This window comes from Martes martes, assembly GCF_963455335.1.
Source record: "Martes martes genome assembly, chromosome: 2".
NCBI lineage: Eukaryota > Metazoa > Chordata > Mammalia > Carnivora > Mustelidae > Martes > Martes martes.
The window spans coordinates 152,502,943-152,529,428 of NC_137889.1; the positions used below are offsets into that span (position 1 = coordinate 152,502,943).

At 33.5% G+C, this 26,486-nt stretch overlaps 1 protein-coding gene across 4 annotated transcripts in view; it reads right to left on the reverse strand.

The window, feature by feature from the left end:
* The window catches only part of LCORL (ligand dependent nuclear receptor corepressor like), a gene marked incomplete at its 3' end in the record, with an annotated part of 164,114 nt that overhangs the window by 21,914 nt on the left and 115,714 nt on the right, over positions 1-26,486 (reverse strand). The window contains exons 6-7 of one of the 4 annotated variants that reach the window (XM_080796074.1): positions 13,775-13,868; positions 10,884-12,425 (exon numbers count right to left, since the gene is read on the reverse strand). In XM_080796074.1, coding sequence (XP_080652200.1) covers positions 11,396-12,425; positions 13,775-13,868 — 1,124 coding nt within the window. Of the gene's footprint in view, positions 1-10,883; positions 12,426-13,774; positions 13,869-26,486 lie in introns of those variants that run through there. The other 3 variants (XR_013966379.1, XM_080796075.1, XM_080796076.1) reach the window with 3 other exon arrangements.

The window sequence follows — 26,486 nt, forward strand, 5'->3', positions numbered from 1 at the left end:
AATAAGCTGAGAAGGAACTGGCTACATTGGCAACTATGCTGTTCATACACTATTTTGCTAGGGTCTGAGGGTAACAGTCTCCCTGAGGCACCAATTCAGGCCAGCATAACTGAGTAAAGCTCATAATTACTTACTAAAGTAATTTCAGTTTACATTCTAAATTTAGCATTACCTTAACATTATCTGTATATAACTTTCTCCCTTGCTATCTCTGGAAAGAAACCCTCATCTTTATATATGTGGAATCTAGTTCAATGACTCATCTGAAAAAAACCTATTCAACAGGTTTCCTTATTTAATGAAGAAAATACCTTGTTCCTTGACACTATTTAAATAAGCAGAGTCTTAAAATGGTTCCCAAAAAGCTGTACCAGAGGGCATAACAATTTGATGGTGAATGTGAGACTTGTATACTAGAATTACTATATATGTTACAGACCTCATCAACTCAGCAATGAGACAGTCTTTATGTCTTTCCACATGGTCTCAAAGCTATTAATTTATCAAGACAATAAATAAGTATTATCCTGTAGTGTAGCAGTTAATTTTTAGACAGCTCCTTGGGTATATTTACCATTCATCCTATTTCTATATTTTATATGAGGTCAAATACAAAAACAGATAATATAACTTGTACATTAATGATATATGTTTAGGAGCTTTCTATGTCTCTACTAAATATATTTTAATTTGCTTCAAATCCTGGACACATTAAGATGTAGGGAAGTGCATGGGTATATTTAGTAGGACCTAATATCCTGAGTTTCATACTAGGTGCCAAGAAATTAGGTTGTCCAAATATTTTGGAAATAAACTGAAACTAAATCAGCTGTTCCTTTTCTACCCATTGTCTCAACTTTACTCAAGGCACCTAAAATGAAACTTTAAAATTAAGTAGAGAAAAACTTACCTAGTTGGGATTTTGAATAATAGTTTGCCATTTGTCCACTGTTGCAGGACTGTCGTTTATGCCTTTTTGTTGACATTTCTGTGGTCTTCCATGGTGGTCTTTTTCTTTTGTTCAATTTGCTAAGAACATCAGAACTATCAGGATTCTTGTCATAGTTAACACATTTATTTAATTTACTATTGTCAAGTTGGCTGGGAAATTTATCGATTGAAGGACTATTTGTTTTAGCATTTTCCATTTCTTTAGACTGCTTTTTAAAAGAATTTTGCCTAGCAGAATGGGATCTTAAGGTAAAGCGCTTTGATTCTTCTCTGTGAGTCTGAGGATTACTTCCACTGTCAATAGATTCAGGAGAGTAAATGATTGTATTTAGCTTAAAAGTATTTCTGTGTTCAAGATAGTTGATCTTCCTCAAAAATATTCTACAATCTTTTAAGGTTTTTGACTTCCAATTATTTGGACACACATTTCCTAGTCTTGGTCCCTTTTCAAAATCTTTTTGGCTGCAATTTGTTCCATTCTCTTTTGCTTCTGACTTAAAATTATTCTCTAAACTAGCATGTGTTTTCAAGTCAGACATTGCCACCTTCTGTTGCAAAGAGTCATCCCTGATGTCAGGTGGCAAAATAAACTGATTAGCTATTGTGTTTTTTCCTTGGAGTGGGATATCAGCATTTGTTCCCCTCTCAGTCTTACTTAAAAACTGGTTCTGGCAGAAAAATCTTAAGTTTTTCCTTTTGGAGATCCAATCAATTGTTCCATGGTTGTGCAGCTTTCCCTCTCTTTTCCACCTTTCATGTTGCAATCTCTTAAACTCAGTTCTTTTTAATCTAGCTAACGTTAAATTATTTTTCACATTTAACAGCGGAGAGCTAACCATTTTATGCAGTATATGCAACTTCCCTGCTGATTTTGAAGGAGAAGATAGTGCAAATTTTTTAAAGTGCTTTCTGAAGGGGCTGGTATTAAAATTAGAATATTTGGTCCCTAACTTAATTCCTCTAGTATTTATTACTTCCAAAGGGTTTCGAGCATTTGCTTTTCTAACTAGTGAAAGAGACTGTGTTTCTGTTGTTTGCATAAACCAGATACAGAGTTCATTCAAATCATACTTTTTCCGAAAAAGCATTTTTACAGGTGAAACTTCAAGTTCTAAAAGACAGGTTTCCAAAGGGTTTGCTATTTTGAAATTATCATTTTCAATGTGTTCTCTCTTTTTATGAGCACAATTTCCAGCTTCATCTCCACTCACTTGCACCCAAGCATTTGTTATCTGCTCAAATCTATTGTTTAATTCCTCTAATAAGGAATCGTTTGATGTAGAAGCAGCCCACCACCTGAGCAAAGGATTTGATGAAATTATTGGGTCCAAGGATACTTCAGAAATGGGTATTAATTTGTTATCTTCCAAACACATTTTTTCATTCCTTGAATTTCTGGTTGCTGGGGTACCTTTCGAAGCTATTTTTATCCTTGACTGCTTATGTTTTTCCTTCTGACTTTTACCCTTCTGCAAATGGAGTTTATATGATTTATGGAACAGAGCATTCCTATAAATAAGTGAGCTAGAAGATGCTAATGGATGTAAGAAATGGAGAGATGGTTTTCTATCTTTAATAGAATGTCTCAAAGGTATAGTAGCAACCATACTTTTTGATCCATTCTTAAATATGTCAGCTCCGGTGTGCCCTGTATCCATCTTATTGCACTGGTGATCATACTTTTCTTCAGCCAGAGTTTTTTCTAATATATTTTCTTGTTCTAAAGGAGGTAAGCAGCTGCTAATACTTACTTCTCTCTCCTGAGGTGAAACTCTATTAATAGTCACAGATATGCCAGAGATTTTCACTTTTGCAGGTCTACCAGGCTTCCTAATTATAGCAAAAGGCTTCTGAGTTGGTCGAATGATGTTCTTGGAAGGTTGAGGTATCACAGACTTGTTCTTGATAGGCCTAACATATTCAAAGCCAGACCCCAAGACCTCACTTTCAGTAGTTAAACTTGAAACAGCCCTTCTTTCACCTGCATCAATTTTGTATTCTCTAATATTTCTGAGACTGTTACTTTCAGTTGGAATATCAGCAACTTTATTGCTGAAAGATAACACATTGCTTATGTTTACAGTTCCTTCAGAAACATGCCTTCTAGTTCTTCTTGACCTTCCATAAATAACAGTTACGGTAATACTCTTTTTATAAATACCTTCTCCTACTTCTGATAGGAGAGATTCTGGACTTTTCTTTCCAGCACTAGAAGACTCATTTTGGCAAATGGTGATGTCTGTTTGATTAGTTTTAGGTTTTGGTGGTCTTCCAATTGGCCGCTTAATTTGTTTCACAACCTGGGGACCTATTTTTTTAGGTCTACCTGGTTTCCGTTTAAAAGATGAATCAATACCATTGCTTGGATTTTCCTTAGGTTCATCTTGTGGCTTATCACTATTCATACCACCTATGAACATTGCAGGGGATTCTGTAGTTTCTTTTGCACAATTAAATTTGTTTAGTTCTCTCTGTAGAGTGTCACTATCATTAAGATTAGAACTATACTTTTCAAAGTTAGCAATTGAGACATTCTTATTTGTTACTGTTTTTTTTTCAATTACATGATGAGTTAGATATTTGTCAGAAGGAAGTTCAATATTTGACTTGGAAGTACCAACTGAAGTTAAAGTGTATTTGACTCCTTCACTGCTTTTAATCTCAGATAAAAACATGAGTTTAATAGGACTAGAATAGCTAGAAAAAGGAGAGCTTTCAATGGCTTCATATTTTGTTGACACACTTTGAACATTGGAAATCAAGCTACTTGTATCCAAAATAGATGTCTTTTCCAGATTATCAAGTCTTTTGCTATTCAAATCTATTGTAGGAATATGATTGCTTTTGATATTGCTGGCTGCTACCACAGATTTTGATAAACTCTGCTCTTTGCATGTCATTCTGCTTACAGTAAGAGTCACATTTCTACCTGCAGTTTGATCTTTACCATTAACTTCTATCAATTTCTTGGATGCCTTGCATCCTTCAGATAATGAGTGATTATTCAAAGACTTTTGGGCCATATTTATTGTGTCTTCCAAACGCTCCACAACAACTTGTAAATTAGAATTCATTGCAATTTTGTTTAGATCTATATTGTGTGAGCTTTCAATTTGAATATTTTTCACGGGATCTTTTTTTTTTGTAGATTCAGAAACTTTTTTGGCCTTAGGGGATTTTTTGAAAACATAATTATTTGTTACATATATAGAATACCACCCTGGGGGCATAATATTTCGTTTAGTTCTGCTCAAAAGTCGAGGAACATCACTTTTCAAAGGAGCTTGAGTATTCTCCAGGTTGGGGTTCTCCTTGTGATTTTGCAAAAGTTTTTTTCCACCTGCAGATTTCTCCTGTAATTTTCTTATGCTCATTTTCTCAGGGAAAGTTGTTTTAAAGCTATCTGAAAATGCATCAAAAGCCAAGTTAGTTTCTAAACTATGAAGAGGTAGTTGTAATGACTGTAATGCACAATCTGGTGAAAATGATGTTTCTGTATGATTATTATCTTGCCGGTTTTTAGAATTTTGTAAAGACCCTTGGCAATGATAGAATTCTTCTTTGTCCGTGGAAAATATCTCATCATTGCATGTCAACTTCCTTGAATTTTTTTCAGTGTATTTTTTTCTTACAAAATTTTCATCAAGACTAGCAAGTTCTCTTTTTATTTGTAAAGACTGCCTTCTAAACATGGGGGAATCAGGAGAGCTGTGCATTGAAAATAAGGTTTCTTGACGCTTTCGAAATCTTGTCTGAATAATTTTATTTTCTACCTTTTTATCATGTTGACTCAGCAATTCCATGAAACTGTAATCACTGGCCTTGGCATTATGCAAGAGTGAGGATATTAAATCCCTCAATTTTAAGTCATTATCTTTATTACAATCACTGCTAGATAACTTTATAAGGTTTGTCACATCTGTAGCTTCTATTGATTTTAATTTTTCATTAATACGATCCATTAAATCTTGAAAAATTACAGTAGTTTCATCTTTTTCATGATTTGTAGTACAATTATCGCTGTCTTCCAGGAGCAAATAATCAGAGTTACTGGATTTTTTAGTTTTATGTACTTTACCTTCGGGATCGCCCTTGTCACTGTTTATTTCTGCTGGTATGAGAGATGGAGGCTGGTTAATGTTTATTTCAAGTCTGTCATTTTCTAAGGCTGAAAGCTCTGAGACGATGTCTTTCAATTTTTCAAATCCTTCAGTCTGTATAGGTGATAACGGTGGAGGTGATGGACTTCGCGATCTACAAACATCCTCAAGACTGACTGAAACATTGCATACTTCCCTTGATGAAAGAGGAGCATGAAAGGTTGATTTTGTAGAGTGAATGTTTGGTAACAGTCCAGAACAGCACCTGTGAGAATTATAACTGTTTGCAATTCCTCTATTCACCACTGTCTTAATGTGTTCAATAGTTACAGTTTGGCAAGATAAACAATGTAAATCTTTAATACAGACTGGCAGAGGCACAAAACCAGGGCTTTGTCTTTCATTTTGTAAACACCCTCTTTCTGCCAGCCTATATTCACAACTACAGAATAGACCATGTAAATCATCTTCAATTAGGGGCTTTTGAGATTCTGAAGACACAGTATATGATGAATTACAATAGCAAAGAGAAGCAGCATTCTGCTCTTGGACTAGAAATTTCAACATGGCCAAAACTTGTTGCTGGTGATGTATGCACAAAGATTCCAAAACTTTGCTTAATGCTGATTTTCCTTTTTCCATTTTAGTAGCTTCCTCTGATTTTGCATCAATAGTTGAACTAAAAATAAAAATCAAACAAAAAATGAATTACAGCAAAAATACCAGTATTATAAGGAGTTATAATTTTAACAGAGTTTCAACAAAAGAAGTTTTGGTATTGCTGGACTCCTAACTCCTATAGAGCTGCAATAATGACATCTTGATTATTGTTCAGCAAAAATATAATGAAGCACTGGTGATAATTAATTTCCTATGGCAAGTAGAAGAGCCAAAGAAAAGCCCTAGTTTTGTGATATAAAACCTGATTATAGATTATAATAATAATATAGATTATATTTATATAAAATATAAATACAATTATATTTATATAAAATATAAATACAATTATATTTATAGATTGCTAATGTTTAGTGCTTTGGATGTATTAAGAATATTTAATGGAAAGTGCTTCAGAAAGTTACATTTTTGAAAGTAGATATTTTATAAGTTATTTTGATAATTATCAATCCATATTAGTGCAAATAAGAAAAATAAGATATAGGAGAAAATCTTATCTTTAAGATAGATATTTTTTCAAGGTAGTGAAAATAAAAATTATTAATAAAATAAAGCTTTGTATACTCACAAGGAAAATTAAGGAATTTAGACTTCATATAAATAACAGTATCTTTTCTAAGATTAAGCTGCAGGCATTTTAACCTAATAAAAAATTTAAGCTATTTAAAAATAAAATCTATTTTTAATTGATTTTAAATACTAAAGTAACTACATGAAGACTAAAGGCATTACTTACCTAATTATTTAATTTCGAATGCTGGAAAATGTCCCACTGAAGACTAACATACATCTAATTTTAACTAACACCCAGGATTACTTAGTAACCAAGGCAGAAGTCTACAAAAAAATTTTTTTAATCCAATACCAGCAGCAAGAAGAGTAAAATATATTAAAAGAATTCTGTTTCAGAAAAGTATCTATTTAAACATATCACCAAACTCTGTACATGAAAATAGCCTCCCATTCATGATTTCTTATATTTGTTATTATTGTTAGTAGTTCCTGGTTTGTAGAAATTTTATTTAGGGTTGGAATTAGGATATGCTGATTATGAATTGCTATAGAAGACTATATTTGTTTAAAGGGTTATTATATTTATGTATATTAAAAAGTAAAGGATTTTTATTTTAAAATGAAAAGTAAAATTAATTTTGTTTTGCTCCCTAAAACTGGCTTAATCTGTTTCACAGGTAAGTATGCAATATTTTATGTATATTTTATAAATATTATGTTATTTGAGTAGCAAAAACATCAAGGCAAATTCTGAACATTAGATCAAAAATTTTCTAGAAAAATGATAACTTTACTAGGTTCAACTAATAGTTCACCAAAATTAATATGTGATTTGACAAAAAGCAGTTATCAGAGTGAGAAAAGATATGAAATTAACAATAAAGTGCTTTAAGTCCACAGACATAACCCCAATACCCTTTTCTTTCTGAAAAAAATTTTTTTTTTTTGGTAAATTTTGTCATGATTGGGAGTAAATAATGGAACTGATTCCCAAGATTCACTATTAGATAATTCAAAAAAATACAGGGAGAAAAAAGACATGAGGAAATGTTAACTATCAAATATGAAGATATGTGATATTATACTCTTTTCCAGCAAATTAAAATTGTAATTTTTACATAAGCAAAGAAATCCCAAAGAGTTCTGATAGATGCACGTCAACAGTTTTTTTTAAAGTCATGTTATGACCTATTAAACATATCTGTGATTAAATAAAAAGAGATTTTAATTCTTAGAAAAATTCATTGTACCATATTTTAAAGATTAATTTGCTTTCCTAAGTTTCTAAAATGCTTAAATGTTTTTTCCATTAGCAAAGTCAAATAGAAAGTAGAAATAACTAAAACTAATGATTAGTGTTAACTATTCTGAAAACCACCCCAAGATTTTTACAGTTGTCCTCTGAGATTTCAAGGAAGTCTATTCTTTAAAAAAGTTTCTTATTCAGTTAATTACTTCCCCCCCATTTTATTACTTTTAATAATGGAACTTCCATTCCAAAATACCACAGTGGTCAATAATTTCCATGTAATGGTATATGAAGAATAGCTCCATAAAGTCACTAATTGGATATTCAGGTATTAGATTATATCTAACACACACATATCAGATATTAGCTAACTAAATTCTCAAATTATAAAATTTCATAATGTTTATTTGGCTCCAAATATTTTCTTTTTCATATTTCTTGCATGTTAGAGTCTCAAAGAAAAACAATATGAGTAAATAATAGTTGAATACACAAAAGTCTCCAATCTAGAATTTATTCTGAAGTGATTATGTAAAGGTTCTATAATTATATCTGTCATAGCTCCCTTGTTTTTAATGTTAAATTTTTTTCTAACCCTTGCAGTTCGATTTCTAAACCAAAACATCCTGCCTATTTTTTATACGTTACTATCGGTTTTGCTTATTACAAGTTTTGTTGTTGAAATAGTTCTTTGGAGAAGTCAATTTTTCATATTAATATAAATAAAACTCATTCCTACAGTGAATCAAAAAAGTCAGTGTAGTCAGTTTTTTTCTTTTCTTTCTTTTCTTTTCTTTTACTGAATGAGTAAATCAATCACACACCAACAGTGTTGTAAATTTAAGTGCAAAAGCATTGAAGTGCTTTACTACAAATTACAACCTAGAAACACGTTAACTGAACAATTAAAATTCATACAATCAGATTTAGATATATAACAACACAAAGTAGGAACAGAATTACAGTACATTTACAACACAAGACAGATACATGAATTCATTAGAAAATATTGTAATAAATAATTCATGAATTATAGTGCAATTGATTTATGCATAAATATAACTAATTGCCTAACAATCAGTTTATATTAACAAAATCTGTCAAAATCAAGGCAGCCACAGAGTTTTACTAAATTACTGCGACAATGGAAATACTGCAATTAAAAAACAAATACAAGTATTTGTACTGTAAACAACTAAAAAAATCAGTCTCACTAAAGTTAGTATACAATTTAATATAAAATTGTCATTAGCTACCAGAAATGGTTTAAACAACTTTACTGAGCAGTAGTTTTCTAAAAACAGAGGCACTGTTTTTTCTTTTCCTTCTTTTTTTTTTAAATATAAAATACTTGAGGAACATTCAAATAAGTAGAAAGCATAAAAGGGTTGCTTTCACCTTCATTAAAAGTCTGCTGAAACTGGATTTTTCAGAAAACTGTCAATTAATAAGTAGTAACTGGTAACTAAATTTATAAAGTACTTTGAAAGTTTAACATAAAGAACATCTTAATAGAATCACTGGGGAGAAGGGGAACCCATAAATTTCCCTGCCTTTCCTAGTTTGTATAATCAAAAGTTAACTCAATAATTAGAAACATTTTGTTTCTTTTAAAAGTTATGGGTTGATCATTACCTATAAACTATCAAAAAATATTTAATTTACTATATCTGACCAAAAATAAATAATACAAATACTAAATGCTGCAAATTAACTATAATATTACCTATAAAACTACTGATCACTGTGAAGTCAATAGCAAAATGATCCCTGATTTTATGAATCCTGTAAAGTTTTTGGTCAGGTCATCTTTTAAATGATATAAAAGTGTTCTGTAAGTATCCCTTTACTATAAACTTCTCAATCAATTTATTAATGTAAATATAGTGTGAGGAATAAAAAAGCTCAATATAAATATTATGTAATGCATTCAGGCCCCCAAATTTTTGCAAGTAAAATTCTGTATAAAGAGGTCAATAAAATTGTGTTGAAACATTTACTTTATTTTTTAAATTTGTTTTTCAGTGGGGGAGGAGGGGAAATATATTAAATAATCCAAGTTCTGGCCCTCACAAAATATGGCTTAATTCTTTAAAAAGAAAGATGACCCTGACATCTGCTGTTTTGCAATCTATTATGTATTCTTACCTGGAAAAACAAAAAAGCAAGAGGATTCATACCCTAGTATGCAGGTAACATTAAGCTGAAGAGGGTTCAGTATAGCTCTAAGAGACCAAATAACTACTTGGTTGTGTAGCTTCCCACTCTTCAGTTTTTTTTAAATCATATGTAAGCAGTTTTTAAATGTAATAGCTGAAAATCTCTTTAGTATTACATGTATATGTGATTATTAGATACACACAAACACAAGTGTAAAAACACAAGTATTTGACAAGGTGCACTTATTTTTTTAAATTCAGCTTTAAGTATTCCTTTTGGACTTAGGAAAATTGGCTTAGAAAAATGATCAGAACCTGAATTTTAACAGAGAAAAGGGGCACTCGGAGAATTCTGAATACATGAAGCAAATCCCCATTCTTTATATGGAGGCACATGCTTATAACATTTTACCACTAAAACTGCATACTCCATAAATCCAACATGGATACTCTGAACCACATTTTAAAACTGCTATATAAAAATTATTGGTCTCTCTTATGAGTCTAGTAAAAGTTAAAATGCACTGCCCAGCTTCTAACTACCCAATTAGTAGAGAGTTTACATTACTGAAAGTTCAAAACAGCTTCAGTGTTAAATATCTGTAAATCTATTCAAGACCCTGAACAAACTGCAAATTTGGTTATTAGCAAAATGATAATGTATCGCCCACCAAAATGAAATCTGTAATTCATTTTGATAAACTGAAAATGTTTTGAAATGTCACAGCAGCAAATATATTAAAGTTACACTGAGGTTTTTCAATAGTAGGAGTGTGTCACAATCCTTAAAATTTAAAGTAGTCATAACATCAACTAACCAGCACATTTAAACCAAATATCATTCTCAAGCTTTTTCTGTGCACATTATAAACATGCTCTAAGTTGCATTCCAACTTTTTTTTCTAACCTTACACATTAGCTTATTTTTCAAATGAAAAACAAAATTAAATTATTTTAATAATTAAATTTAAATTACTTTTTGTTCTTAGTATTCCATCTTATATTAAAGGATTCTATAGCTGCTGGGGTTAACTATGTGTCAGTTTTTTTAAAAAGTATATACCTTATAAACCCCAACTTCCTGTAAATCAACTATTAAATGATAAATATTAAATTTCATTATACATATCATTTAAGGTTTTCTTTTCTATTCCTGGTGGATGCACTTGAGTGCATTTCATATTTCATAGAATACACTGTAGTGTACTAATACTGTATATATTAATTTTTCTTCATATGGAGATAGTTATTTAAACTTTGATTGGTTGTTTGATGTACTTACAATAGCTGTAAGTGTAGTATGTAAAAATGTTTACAAACTATTAATATCATATTTCCCTTATAAGATGGATCAAATGAATGGCTGGAGTGGTCTTTCACCAATAAAAATGTTTCACTTGACAATTACTTGTTTTCCCACAACGCTTTATGCTATTGACTACTAAAGAAAACCTGAATCTTTTTCACCTATTTATACAAGGATTAAATACAAACTATCAGAATTAAGTAAGCAACTATATAATTCTGTCCACAGTGAAAACCCTGAATAAAACTTTTTTTTCAAAAGGCATGTAAGTGGTTTTTGAACTGTAAAATTTCATGTCTCCTGTCAGAGTGAGCGTCTGTAATTCCCACATGTGTGTATAGACACACACAAATACACACCTGTGCACATACACACACACACGCAAACACACATACACACACGCACATACACACATACAAACATTTTCCTAACAAGTAATCTACACAGGCTTGCTGTTTTTGCAGCTGCCAGTCCCTGAATCTGTCATATTATATAACCCAGTGTCTGGTAATCGGAGTTTCTTCTTCGGAGGAGTCTTCAGTGTTCCAGATCTTTCTTTTACCTTGTATTCTAAAGTGCTGTGAGGTACCCCATAAATTCCTTGTGCTTTGGAAACACTCATTTTTCCGCTCATTACCATTGCAATAGCCTCTTCCATTATTTCATGATCATATTGGCGATAACGGCCACGTTTTTTCCTGGGCTGCTTGCTATCTTTTCGATCCAATCCATCTTCAGTATTTTCAGAGGTTCCATCAACTGTTCCATTTTTAGAATTAAGACACAAAGGAGAGAGGTCCCCATGTAGAAAATAAGAGTCAACACTTGAGTGAGTTACAGGCCCAGAACATTCTATTTTGTTCTGTTTAGGGAGTATATTTTTCAGTTTTTGGAGAGCTGATCCTTCTAGGACTGGAGAGGTTTTGGAAACTTGATACATAACATCCAGCAGACCAGGACCATCAGGTTGTGGTTTTGAAACAGAACTTACTCGGAGCTGAGGAATTTTTAACTGTACAGTAGGGTGTGAAGTTTCATATTGTAGGCTTTCATTTTTTTCTTTAAATTGAGTAACCATTTTCTGTAGAGTTAACTGATGGAGGTAACTGGAAGCTGTTGGGAATTTTAATTCTGAGGTTTCAAGTAGATTGAGTTTACTTTTTTCTGTGCGCTCTGCTTGAGCTCTTGCCCACAAGGCTACTTTTTGCAGCACTGCACAAGTTTCTTTACTGTCTTTATATGAGTAACTATCATTGAAATCTCGAGTTTTGTTTTTAAAAGATGCAGGCTTCCCTGCTGGTAAGGCTTCTAAGTGGAGAAGTAAAGTTTTTTGAGGTATGCCATAAAGTATGCCTGCTTTACTTATGTCCAGTGCTCCAGACTGAATGTCTTTCAAAGCTTTTGAGAGCAAACCATCTGCAAACTCAGCACTTCTTTCCACATAGTCCTCTCTGTTTCTGTGTAGTCTCCTGGATGGATGGAATGAAACGATGGTAAACTGATGCATGAGAGACTCTCACACAGCTATGGAAGGGGAGGGTCCACTCCTTTATTATACTCCTTGCTTAGGTAACATCACTGCTTATGACTCTTTTTAAGTCTGTGAGATGTAGTAGTTACTCCTTATCAAAGCAAACGCTACAGTCCTGGTAGGACAATGTGTCAATCATACGGTGGCCTCAACGGGCAGACCTTCCAAGAACATAAAATCCTAACTCGGTATTTGTAAAAATATTCTCATGATGTTGCTATTCCTCTGATAGATGCTTGCAGAGCAACACTTATAATTTTTATTTGTACAATTAGAGTTCCATTATAAAAAATACCCAAATCCTAAAGGAGTTTTTGTTAGTAGAAACGTGACGTTACCGCTAAACAAGTAATAAAAGAGTCAACCCCTTTAAAGGAAATTTGTAGCAGCAAGAATATTTCCAAACACAAACATCCCATATTTCCACAAGACTAATTTTTCTCTAGACAAAAACTTAAAATTTGAAACAAGTAGATAAGTTATATTTGGGTAAAATAATTTGATACTATAAATTGTTCTTTCTATTTCAAATACATCATTGTAATTTTCAGTTTCTCAAACAGAAGCTAACTATACCTTGTGACTCAAAAGCTACTATAGTCTTAGTTGAAACAAGTTACACTCTATATCTAAGATTTAAATGTGGTAAAAAAGCTTCCTATGCAGTTTGTTAATGGGAAGATGCAAAAGTTACTAAATAAAAATCCAAAAATCCAACAGAAGAGCATCTCACTGCTATTTATTTATTTATTTAATTTAATGAGAACTTTCAAAGCATGAAAGGACTTTCTGTGGTGTTTACTAGACATATATTATTATATATATTATGTAAAGTTTGCCACCACACCTAAAGCACAGTGAAAAAAACGTAAACACTATAAGCCAGCTGTTAGAATTAGTAAGCATGGTACTTTTAAAATTTGTTGATTGTTTAAAAATATTAAATAGTGAAATCACATATTTTCCTTAAAATTGCCTCCTGAATACTGAATTTTAAAGTTTCTTTATATTCGTCCTGCTTCTTAGTTTGTAGCCTATGATTAAGTTGGTAGTTCATTTTAGTAACATGAACTAAAGTTTGGTGATTGTTCTGATAACTTTTCTTTAACAGAAAGAATAAAAAAGAAAGAGAAAGGACAAATGAAAGGTATGAGAGACACACACTTATGAGTGACAAAAATTCTGGAGGAAAGCTATATATGTCAATCTACCCAAAGTAGTATTAAGAGTTCTCTGAAGAGATAATTTCATATTAATATTAAATTATATTTCCTAGATATTGCTTACCCAGCCATTGAATTTTCAGAAGAAGGATCACATATGGATGACTCTTCAGATTTTATGCTGGTTTTCTTTGTAGAGAGATCTAACACTCCATCCCCTATAATTTTTGCAAGAGAAAAAACTTTATATTTGTGACAGATAGGTAATCCTTACATTTTAACATTTCATATTTTGCTGATCTACTAATTCATGACCTAAAAATTAACACTTGTATTCGACATGTGGCTATTACCAACTCATATTGTGGGTTTAAGAACAGTACATGACTGGGAAGGCACTACATAGGAAAAAACAGAGAAGGAGCTGGCATTGCTGAATGATATGAAGAAACATATGAAGGCTATGATATAATATCTGTTTAAAATCAACCTTTGGTTACTTTTCCCCTTGTTCTGCTGTGAACAGCCATCAACTGCTTATTCATGAATTTTTTCTAATCAAGGCTGCCCAGATGATGCTTCAAGAAAGTAGGAATGATGTAAGTTGTACAAAACAGAGACCACAGAAAAAATGATGATGAATAAGAGAACAATAATTAGCATTTACTAGGACTAGCAATATGCAGAACATATGCTTTAAGTAAACTGTGACTATATATAATTGAGGTATTTTTTAGAACTCGGTGTAAAATTTTAAATAACTGAAATTTTAAATAACTGAATGTATAGCAGTTGAATCATTGCTTATGTAATATATTATGTTTACATCTGTGACTGGATGAAGACATAACCTACAATATTAACGTTTTAGGAAAAATAGCCTGTTCGAAAACAACTGCCTAAGTATTTATTAAAATGTAGTTGTTTTTATTACTATTCTAACACTGAATTTACATAAATAAAAACAATGATTCAGACATGTTAATCTGACAAGGATTGAAAAGAGTAAAAATAAACTATGAATTTAAAACAAAGCACTAAGCAACAGTGTGACTATTTCTTTACTGATAGCTAAAAAATTGAAAATTTAAGTTATAAAGAAGCATTATAAGAAAACACATGTTTAAAAAATACACTTAAAAATTTAAGTTGGTCTAAAAAAAAAATTCATCTGGGTTTTATTGTTACAATATAAATTTACCTAACACTTAGGTGCTCTGGCAAGACACAAAGACAGAAAAATAAAATGTCTCACTCATAACCTATGTGTAATTCAATAATTTCATTGAGTGCCTACTGTGTTCAAAGCACTATCTGAGGAATTTGGAAGCAGCAGTAACAAAGGCATAAACAGTACCTATTGTCATGGTGCAAACCATGACCAACCAAATATATTAACAGGGAAAAGCTTCTGTAAGGATCAGTTTATACAAAGGCTGTGTTACGGAATCATTTTTGAAATGTCTAAGGAATAGCAAAGAGCAAAGTCCCAGCTGGAAGCCAGGCTGAGTGAAATGAGATCAGAAATGTACAAAGGCAGATCACATTGGGACTTGTTGGCCATGGTAAGAAACCTGAATTTTATTTTGAGAGAGAAAGGAAACCACTGGAGGTTTCTGAGCGTAGGACCAACAAAGTTTTAATTTGTACTTTTAAAGGATCAATCTGCTGTAGGGAGAATGGACGGCAAGGGCTAAAGAGGAGTAGGGAAACCTGTTTGGAAAACACTACGGTATTTCTCAACTCCGAGCTTTCACACTTCGTTAGCTTCCTCTGTTAGAAGACTTCTAATCCTTTCCTTCTATCCCATACTCATCCTAGTTCTCATCAAATCTTATTCATCATTCAGTCATTCAGGCCACAACTTGAATTTGGTTGTCATTATTTTAGGTTCCTATACCTGCCACACTTACCTATATTATTTAGCATTTAGCATGCTATATTCTAGTTGCTTACATACTTACCAGCATTAGCCATGCAGACCATAAGCTACGTGAAGAGAAAGACCATGTCTATTTTATTCACCCACATATCCCCACCCCACTGCCTAGAATAGTGCCTGGCATTCAGTAAATATTTGCTGAGTAGAACTTTGAAGAAGCAAAAGAGAAGACTGGATAGGTAAACAAAGCATATGGTACACAGTACCTTGAAAAACTGTTAAATGAAGCACCTTGCCCCAGGTTATCTGCCCGGCTCAATTTTTTATGCTTTGTCTCCAACTCAACTCAACCCTCATACTTCCTTGCAGTTCCTCACAAACGCTACGTGGTGTCAGGTCTCTCAAATTGCAGTACTGTGCCAAGAATGTTCTACCTTCTCAACTTGTCAAACTCCTACTCAGTTTAATTTTTTTTTTCAGTGTTCCAAAATTCATCCATATGCCCCCAAGTAGAGCCTAATTACTGTTTCCCTTGAGTCAACATTTATAATTTATACTTAATGACACTTATGAGACTATCTTGCAATTATCTATCTATATATATATCTATACACACAAACACATATATATGTACATATTTATCCCACAAGACTGAATTCCTCAGGTCAGGGATCTTATTCATTTGTATTTCATAAATAGTAGAGTGCTGTAACCTACTAAAAGAAGAAAGAACTGAATACTCGTCTTCTCTTTTACTATCTCATTTATCTCCTTCAGCAATTAAGATTTTATTATTTCAAGGTCTTATAAGATCATCTTCTTAAAAAAATCATTACTACCTAATCCATGTTCAGATTTACCTCCGAATGCACCAGTTTTGATTCTGCTCAAGTTTTACATAGTATGCAGCACATAAAACACACTCTCCATAAATGTGTTATTCCTAGTCAGTGTTACAAAATGAATTAATGAAAATTTTCCAATTCTAAACTTTTAGACGTTTGATATAGTCAATTTAAAGTCAATTATTTCACACCAGAAATAAGAAAAGGAGGTACAGGGAACTCCTCTCTCTTCTTTATGTTAACTATGCAAATTAAGCTATAGCTCTCCAGCTAGGACAATAAAGGCATTCTTGTCCTTTCTGGGCTATTCCTAGACACATGGCCCTGGTTAGGGATAATCTAAATCTGAAGGATGAACTAGACCTAAGTCCTGTTCCACCTCTAAGAGAGCTACCCAAATCAAGCTTATACTCCTGATTCTTCTTCTTTTGAAACTCTAAACAGTGACCAAGGTGAGAGATGCTTTAATTTTTTCCCCATAGCCTTGTCTCGATATGCAGTACATATGTTAAAAGTTTTGCTCTAGAAGTAATATATTATAGTCTGTTATCCAGTGAAAACAAAATACACTCCAACATATTTCTGCCACACAGGAAAACTACATAATCAATGAGCATTTATGTGCTGAATACAAGATACATAAATATATAAGAACTTATAGAGAAATTTTAGTTATCATAGAAAATCTCACTTTTTATTAGTAGCGCTTTGACCACACTAAAGTATCTTGCTGATATCATTACTTCTTTATACATCATAAAAGCTGTAACTCAAGAGCTAGAGAAATCAGAGAGTTATATCCAGGATTATCCAAATTAGAAAAGCAAAAAACAGTAAGAGAAGGGGAGAAATAGCTTGGGAAGAAGGATTCAGAAAAAAAGAAAAAAAAAAAAGATCAGGAATGGGGAGAAAGGGCATTTTCCTGCTCCTGCTGCTGATTTAGATCTAGCTGAAGTGATTACATCTATAAGCATCACTCCTTCACAATGGAGATAGCACACTATAACTAGGTTGTTTTGTGTATATATTTCCAAAGTTCTAATGATTAACTTGATGGATAGAAACTAAGCACTTAAAAAAAAAGATTTTATTTATTCATCTGAGAGAAAGAGAGAGAGAGAGAGACAGCACAACTTGGGGGTGAGGGATGGGGGAATGGCAGAGGGAGAGAGAGCAGCAGGCTCCCAGCTGCAGGGAACCTGACATGAAGCTCGAACCCAGGACCCAGGGATCATGACCTGAGCTGAAGGCAGATGCTTAACTGACTGAGCCATGCAGGCACCCCTCTTTAAAATATTTTATTCATTTTTTGAGACAGAGAGCAAGAACAAGCAGGGGTGAGGGGGAGAGGGAGAAGCAAACTCCCACTAAGTAGGGAGCCCAACACGGGACTTGATCCCAGTACCCTGAGATCATGACCTGAGCAGAAGACAGATACTTAACCAACTGAGCCATCCAGGCACCCCAAAAAACTAAGCACTTATTCTGCTCTAGGGCAATATAAAATAAATAGAAGGACTGAGATTTATTTGCTATTCAACTATTGGTAGGCACCTAGGTTGTTTTGTTTTACACTTAACAAACAATACTGAAATGAAAACCCTAAATGCTTTCTTGTGTTCATGTATAAGAATTTTTCTAAGATATACATCTAGAGGTATAAGTGCTGGACTTAACATTTTGGAATTTAGGAGATATCACCATTTCTTTACCATATCCTTGATGACATTTGGTGTTGTAGAGATTTTTAATTTTTGCTAACTTGGTAAGAAAAGCAAGTTGTAGGAATAAATTAACAAGAGTGCATTTAGTATGCATCACTGTGAATTTTTAAAGAACACAAAATTATTTTACTTATAAATGCATAAATAGGCATTATCAGAGGTTGCTTCCAAGACTAAACAAAAGGATGTGACAATTCCTTAAGAGAAAGCATATTAGAAGCAAACATGATCAAATAACAAATTTATTAGCTCTGGATGCCAGAAGCATGATTATTAAGCAGTATATTTCTCTATATTTGAAAACTACCTAATAATAAATACAAATTATTCCCACTTGCTGATTATAGACTGGGTCTTAACACTACAATTTACTTATTTTTGATCAAGCACTAATGTAAAATGTGTAGAATTAGAGACCAGTTTCTTTCAACAGGGTCAGGTAATTGTATATATTGTACTGCCAGATACAACTTTTAAAATGGACTGATTCTTGAAAAACTGAAACCATGACCAAGCTGGGATATTTCTTTTTTTTTTTTTTTTTTAAGATTTTATTTATTCATTTGACAGAGAGAGACACAGTGAAAGAGGGAACACAAGCAGGGGGAGTGGGAGAGGAAAAAGCAGGCTCCCCACCAAACAGGGAGCCCGATGCGGGGCTTGATCCCAGGACCACGGGATCAGGACCAGAGCGGAAGGCAGACACTTAACAACTGAGCCACCCAGGTGCCCCTGGGCAATTTCTTGATATCAAAACATTATTGGGTTAATATTTTTTTAGAATTCACCTGTTAAAATCAAGATTTGATTTTTTTCATTTACAAATTGTTTTCATTTCTATATTTTCATGCAAATTCCTAATCAAGGATCTATTCAAAGAAGACAAGTGCAACTGTCATAATACAGAATTGTTTTTCACCCCTCCAAGGATACCATTTTTTTTTATCTCTCATCTTACAGCCTTTGTCCATTCTTCAAAGTATGTTCTGTGTTCTCTTGGCCTGACAAATTAATTTCTACTCATCCTTCAGGATCATCCATCCCCTCAAATGTTTTCCGAATTTCCCCCTAATGCCCTTTATATTCTTCTATACTGTATTTATGATGCGTTATAATAATTTGCTTAGTTTAGCACCTCACGTCTAATAGGGGAGTAACTATTTTTAGAATCTATTTAAGATTTATATGCAATTAAGCATCATTACCTGGCTGATTTTCTCACAAGAGTACCCCCCCTTAAGCCAGGGCCTGAAAGCATGAAGCTCAGTCCATATAGGAGGGAATATGAGATTAAAGTTCTCTGAAACCACATTATCTCTCATCAATATTAAATATGTAAATATTAGTAAGATTCAGTATATGAAAGCAAGTGAATTTTAATGAGAGGAAAATATCACATAAATTTTATGTTGTCTAGAAGGGGGAGAATATTCCAAATTAAATTTCACAGAAATGGCAATTACTAGCAAAAAAACTTTCATCAAAATCACTGCTACTTAACATTAAATAATGTTTGATGCAAACTGCAAATTTATATTACAGTTTTAATAAATACCTTAAAGCTATTTCTACCTTACATCTTGGATCACTTCTTATCTCCTTATATGGGCCCTTTTTTTTAAAAAAAGATTTATTTATGAGAGAGAGAGTGTGAGTGAGAGAGCATATGTATCGGTGGGGAGGAGGAGGGAGGGGCAGAGGAAAAGGGAGTGAAATCCCAAGCAGACTCTGTGCTGAGTGTGGGGCCCCATGCGGGGCTTGATCCATGACCCAAGACCATGACCTGAGCCGAAACTAAAGGTCGAATGCTCAGCTGACTGTACTACCCAGGTGCCTGGGTCTTGTCTTTATTTTAGCCCCTCAATGTATTATCCTAGTCATCCTCTGGTTCTTTCTGGTCTTAACTGTACTCTCTAGGAGATTCCTAGATTCATAGATTCCTATGAATTACTAATCCATTTATATTCAACTGATTTCTAGAAAATATTAGTAACTCACAAGAAATCTAAATATATACAACTAATATATATACACATAAAGTATGCACTAACGGTTTTACTAATTTGGAAATTTTGATGATAAAACTGAAAGTGATAGAGAAGCTTATTATCCTACCCACAGTGACAGAGTTCTAAATAGTGAGAAAGTCATTCAAACTCAGGCAGCCATGTTCCAGAGTCTGCATTTAACTATAATTCTAATCTATGATATTTTGAAAATCAAATTATAATGTTGGTAATGGTGTAATAAACTTGACACGGTCAAACATTGCTGGTTCAAGAGCATAACCCTTTTGGAAACATTATAGCAATACGTCATCAAAACTCTTAAAAATGTTCACACTTTTCTGGGTATCTATTTTAAGAAAATATTTAACATGAAAATGCCTTTATGTACAAAGATATACCAAAGATTTCAATATTACTGATCAATACAATTTTTTTACAACCCTGAATATTTAGGTCTAGCATATCCATTAAGGTAATTAATAAAACACTGAACACTGCAATTGCTATTACAGTGTTTTTAAAAGGTAGGATATAAACTTGAATAGAGATAATAGACAACTAAACATATAAAAAGCCAAAAAAAATCGGTATAGAACAAACCTGGAAGTAAATATACCACATGACAACAATGCTGATCTTTCATGAGGATCTGAACAGTTAAAATAAGTGTGTGGGCACATACTTGCATACACATACTAAAATTTATTAACACGAACTTTTTAACAAGTCTTGTTAACACAATAATACCGAAGCATAAAAGCATTCCCTTACGTTTATCCAAATTTTATTTTTAAAATTATTTTTATTGTTACTGGTTTAACCAATGGGTTAAAGTTTCAGAGTCATGGGGGGAATAACCAATAAAATATAAGAGCAGCACATCAATTAAGTTTTAACATTGGTTTTTCCTTCCCTTATTTGCCTCCCTTGACAAGCAAACATGTTCTTAAAAGGGAAAGTTATAGCCTTTCCGATGTTTTATTTAGTGCATATATAGCTGAAACCATAGAATTCATTCATCTACTATTTGTCAATAAAAGACAATATAAATTAAGTACTTATAGTGAATTTAGGATGTAAAAATTAGCTAAGCACTTCCACCCAATACCATTTTAGAGTTTCATTGCAGTTTTTTCTTTCTTCAGTTACCTCTACAAGTACTGAATTGAAACAAAATTTCAAAAAGCTTCAAGTCCACACTTAAAAAATATTTTTAAAAACAAGTTCTCTTTTTTATCCCATGTATTGCATTACCTTATTCTGTAAGTTCAAGTTTTAACCAAACATTTCACTTAAAATGTGGGACGTATGCTTATTACAACAATGTCATACTGAAAGACTTTCCACTTGTCGATCATACACTTGATAGCCTTTGTCATGCTTATTCAAAATGATTTATGTTATGAAAAACTTTTTATTGAAATATGACATTCATAATAAAAATGCACAGAAGTATAGTTTAATGAATTTTCACAAACGAAACAGTCCTACGTAAACAGTACCTAGATTACCACCATCAACTAAGAAATACCCCCCATCCTATCTCCCTCTGATCACTAACTTACTCCCACACCCAATATCTTGACTTATAACAGCTTTATGCATGTGCATCTTGATGCAGCAATTTTACTTCTAGGAATGCTTCCTAAGGTAAAAGTTAAGATTGAGTGCAAAGTCTTAGCTTGAGCATGTTTACTTACATATCTAGAGACAGAATTAAATATGTGATACTTCCATAAAACAGAATACTATTCAACTAAATGATTCTGTAGAAAAATATTTAGTAATATAAGGATATTTAAAAATATTATTTTAAAAAACACAAGTTGCAGAGGATTATATAATGTACAATTTGTGGGAGTGAGTTCTGGGAAGACAGAGAGAGTGTGTGTGTGTATTTTTTCCCAGAAAGTGATTCAGAAGGATTGAAAACTCAACAGGAGCAGTTACCTCTGGGTAGGTAAGAAAAGAATAATTTTTATTTTCTTTATTTGTTTATTTTCTAATTTTCCTATAAATACATAGCTTTTATAGTTCATTTATTCAGTTAAGACTTATTGAGTGGATACAATATGCCAGTCATTTTTTTAGGCACACAGGAAACAGTAAGGGAGCAAGACTCCTGTTTTCATGGAACTTACATTCTAAAGGGGAAGACAAAGAAAAGACAAACAAATCATTAAAAAATATTTTTCCCGGGACACCTGGGTGGCTCAGTTGGTTAAGCGGCTGCCTTCGGCTCAGGTCATGATCCCAGGGTCCTGGGATGGAGTCCTACATCGGGCTCCTTGCTCAGCAGGGAGCCTGCTTCTCCCTCTGCCTCTGCCTGCCTCTCTGTCTGCCTGTGCTCACTCTCTCTGACAAATACATAAATAAAATCTTTTAAAAAAATGTTTAAAAAATATTTTTCCCAAGATGATAAAACTTATAATGAAAATAAAACAGAGTAACAGGACACAATGGCAGGTGGAAAGGGGTTACTATGCTGGAATAAATAATCAGGCAAAGCCTCTGAGGTCATCTCCTTTTTTAAAAAATAAATTTTATTAAGATAAAATTCAAACATACAAAAATATAGAATGATTCTCCCTTACATCCTCTCTTCAGTTTAATAATTAACTAGATTTTTGCTATACTTGCTCCATTTATCCCTATTTACTTAAGTATTTTAATTTTTTTAAAAGATTTTATTTATTTATTTGACAGACAGAGATCACAAGTAGGCAGAGAAGCAGGCAGAGAGAGAGAAAGGGAAGCAGGCTCCCCGAAGAGCAGAGAGCCCGATGCGGGGCTCTATCCTAGAACCCTGGGATCATGACCTGAGTCAAAGGCGGAGGCCTTAACCCACTGAGCCACTCTAGCGCCCCTCTAATTAAATATTTTAAAGCTAATTCCAGTGTTACATCATTTCTATTATCATGAATCTTTAAAACATACAAACATTTTCATACAAATTATACCAATTCCTTGCTATTGTCTAACACCTGGTTTGTACTGAAATTTTCTCTAATGAGTCTTCATGATACTTCTTTTTTAAAGTTTATTTTAGTAATCTCTACACCCAACGTGGGGCTCAAACTCACAACCCTGAGATCAAAAGTCACATGTTCTTCCAACTGAGCCAGCCAGAAGAAGCTAGGTAATTGAAACTACTAGAGAACATTTTACATTATGGTTTGTTCTGTCTCCTGTGGTGTCATTTCCTTTGTTCTTTTTTTTTTTTTAAGGATTTTATTTATTTGACAGAGAGAGATCACAAGTAGGCAGAGAGGCAGGCAGAGAGAGAGAGAGAGGAGGAAGCAGGCTCCCCACTGAGCAAAGAGCCCGATGCGGGACTTGATCCCAGGACCCTGAGATCATGACCTGAGCCGAAGGCAGAGGCTTAACGCACTGAGCCACCCAGGCGCCCCTCCTTTGTTCTTTTTATCAATAATTCTGATAAACTTGGAATTAACTCTAAAGCAAATGGTTCTCCCTAGATGTCCATCAACAGACGAATGAATAAAGAAGATGTGGTACATATATACAATGGAATACTATGCAGCCATCAAAAGAAACGAAATCTTGCCATTTGCAACGATATGATGGAACTAGAGGGTATTATGCTAAGTGAAATAAGCCAACCAGAGAAAGACAATTATCATATGATCTCTCTGGTATGAAGAATTTGAAAGGCAGGATGGGGGGTTGTGGGGGTTAGGGAAGGAAAAAATGAAACACGATGGTTTTGGGAGGGAGATAAAGCATAAGAATGAAACACGATGGGATTGGGAGGGAGATAAAGCATAAGAGTCCTTATCTCACAAAACAAACTGAGGATTGCTCTGTGGGGGTGGGGAGTAGGGATAGGGTGGCTGGGTTATGGACACTGCGGGGGCTATGTACTATGGTGAGTGCTGTGAAATGTGTAAGCCTGTTGATTCACAGATCTGTACCCCTGGGGCAAATAATACATTATATGTTAATAAAGCAAATGGTTCTCAAGCTTCGGATCTCATAATTTTTTTTTACTCTTAAAAAGCACTGGCTGTGGTACATAAACAATGAATTTTGGAACACTGAAAAAATAAAATTAAATTTAAAAAAAACCACAACTGTGGGGGCGCCTGGGTAGCTCAGTTTGTTAAGTGGCTGCCTTTGGCCCAGGTCATAATCCCAGGGTCCTAGGATCGAGCCCAGGCATCAGGCTGCTTGCTCAGTGGGAGTGTGTTTCACCCTCTCCCTCTGCTTGCCACTCCCCCTGCTTGTTCTCTCTAATAAATAAATACATAAAATCTTTAAAAAAAATACTGTGAACTTCAAAGAGCTTTTGTTTAGGTGAGTTACCTCAATTTATATTTACCATATTATAAATTAAACTGATTAAGTTCAAAAAAATTCCTAATAACAATAACTCTACAAATGTTTATGTTTTTAAAAACATTTTAACAAAAAATTACATTTTCAAAGTAAAACAGTGAGATTTTAAAATAATTTTGCAAATCTCTTTAATGTCTAGCTTAATAGAAGATAGCCAGATTGTCATCATATACGCTTTTGTATTCAATATATTTAAATATACTAGTAGTCTCTGGCGGACTTCATTACATACTTGGGAGAGAAAGAGTGTGAAAAGGACAAATAATATATTATTTGTTTTGACGTGGGGTATCCCCCGAAAAAGTTTCAGGGGCTCCAAGAATTTCCTGAACCATATTTGAGAACCACTGGCCTAAAGAACTGCCTAGATTCATATTCAGTGTTTTGGGCAAGAATACTTCAAAAGTGATGCAACATATCATGAGGCACATACAGTCAGAACTTCTATGAAGCTCAAGTGATCAGTGTGTTTTGATGGTGATAATCTGACCACGCCCTCCACTGTACAGGTTCGGTTCCCCAAACAGACTTTCCTCTAATAGTTTTATCATGTTTCCCATATTTATTAGCTGAAATTCTTTAAGAATCTTTTTTTTTTTTAAATTTTATTTATTTGAGAGAGAGAGGGAGAGCACAAGCAGGGGGAGCAGCAGAGGGAGAGGGAGCCTGAGGCCTGGCTCTGATCCCAGGACCCTGAGATCATGACCTGAGCCAAAGTCAGACGCTTAACCCACTGAGCCACCCAGGTGCCCCTTTAAGAATCTTTCTTAAATGATGGCTATTTGGTCCTGAAATGAATGAATGAATGAATGAATGAATGAATGAAAGAAGAAGGAAGGGAAGAAGGAAGGAAGGAAGGAAGGAAGGAAGGAAGGAAGGAAGACAAATGCTTAACTTTTCCCTTTAATTGCTCATTTGTACACTATGGTACACTGTGTACCCCCAGTGTGGACTAAAGACTTTGAGGGGCACTTCCATTTTCTGATTATAATAAATGAATGGATTTTCAGCTGCAACTGTTCATTTTGATACTCAAATGTTCTCATATGGCCAATGGGGAACTCTTAACATTGGCTTCTGTACTCTGCTGACAAATTAGTCTTTGGAGCTTCCTTGCTTGCTGGCACAAGACGTCCTAGGCTTATTTCTTACACTTTCTGATTCTCACCAGGATTACAAGGAGGCCAGCTTCCTTTTAAAGGAAAATAATGTTTAGAGATCATAATGTGGGTCTAGGTTCAATTGAACTGTCATTGCTTTTAGGGTACTTCAGCAGTCTAAGAAATCCATATTTTTGAAAAGAAAAAAAATTGTGAATTTCCCCGACATTTCCAATCCACATGTAATATTACAGGGTTTTTACTTCTTTGATTTTACTCCTGTGCTTCTTCTCTTACCCTGGAAGTCTTGGTTCCCTAACAATGTTACATGATTACATATTTATCATCTAGATTCAAAAGAACAAACAATGGCAATATTATTACTAATATTATGTAAAGGATTTCTTTGAAGCACTCTTTGTCCTTAAAATACACTCTACTAAGAATGTAGTCAAAATACTGGCTAAAGTTACCTGACATAATTCTTTCCTCAGTGTCACTATGTTACTAAAATAATGCAGCCAGATTGATTGTGACATTCTTTCTGAAATTTTAGGGATTGCTCTATTTTTAAAAAATGTATATTCTTTGGAATATGTAGAATATTTACATAAAACTATATAACAAAATCCATTCACAGCACTTTCATCCTGTCTCCTCTGCCTCACCTACTGCATCCCCTTATAGGTAACCATGCTTATAGTTTTTAATCCGTCCTGCTTTTTTTTGCAAATGAGAATATATTCCCAACCCTTTGCTATTAAATAATGCCCTCAATGAATAACATACACACACACACACACACACACACACACACACACACATATATATGTATTTTATATATAAAACAGAGAGGTGGGCAGGGGCAAGATCTTAGCAACGTCATGGAAATAAATTTAAATTTTGTTCTTCATGTA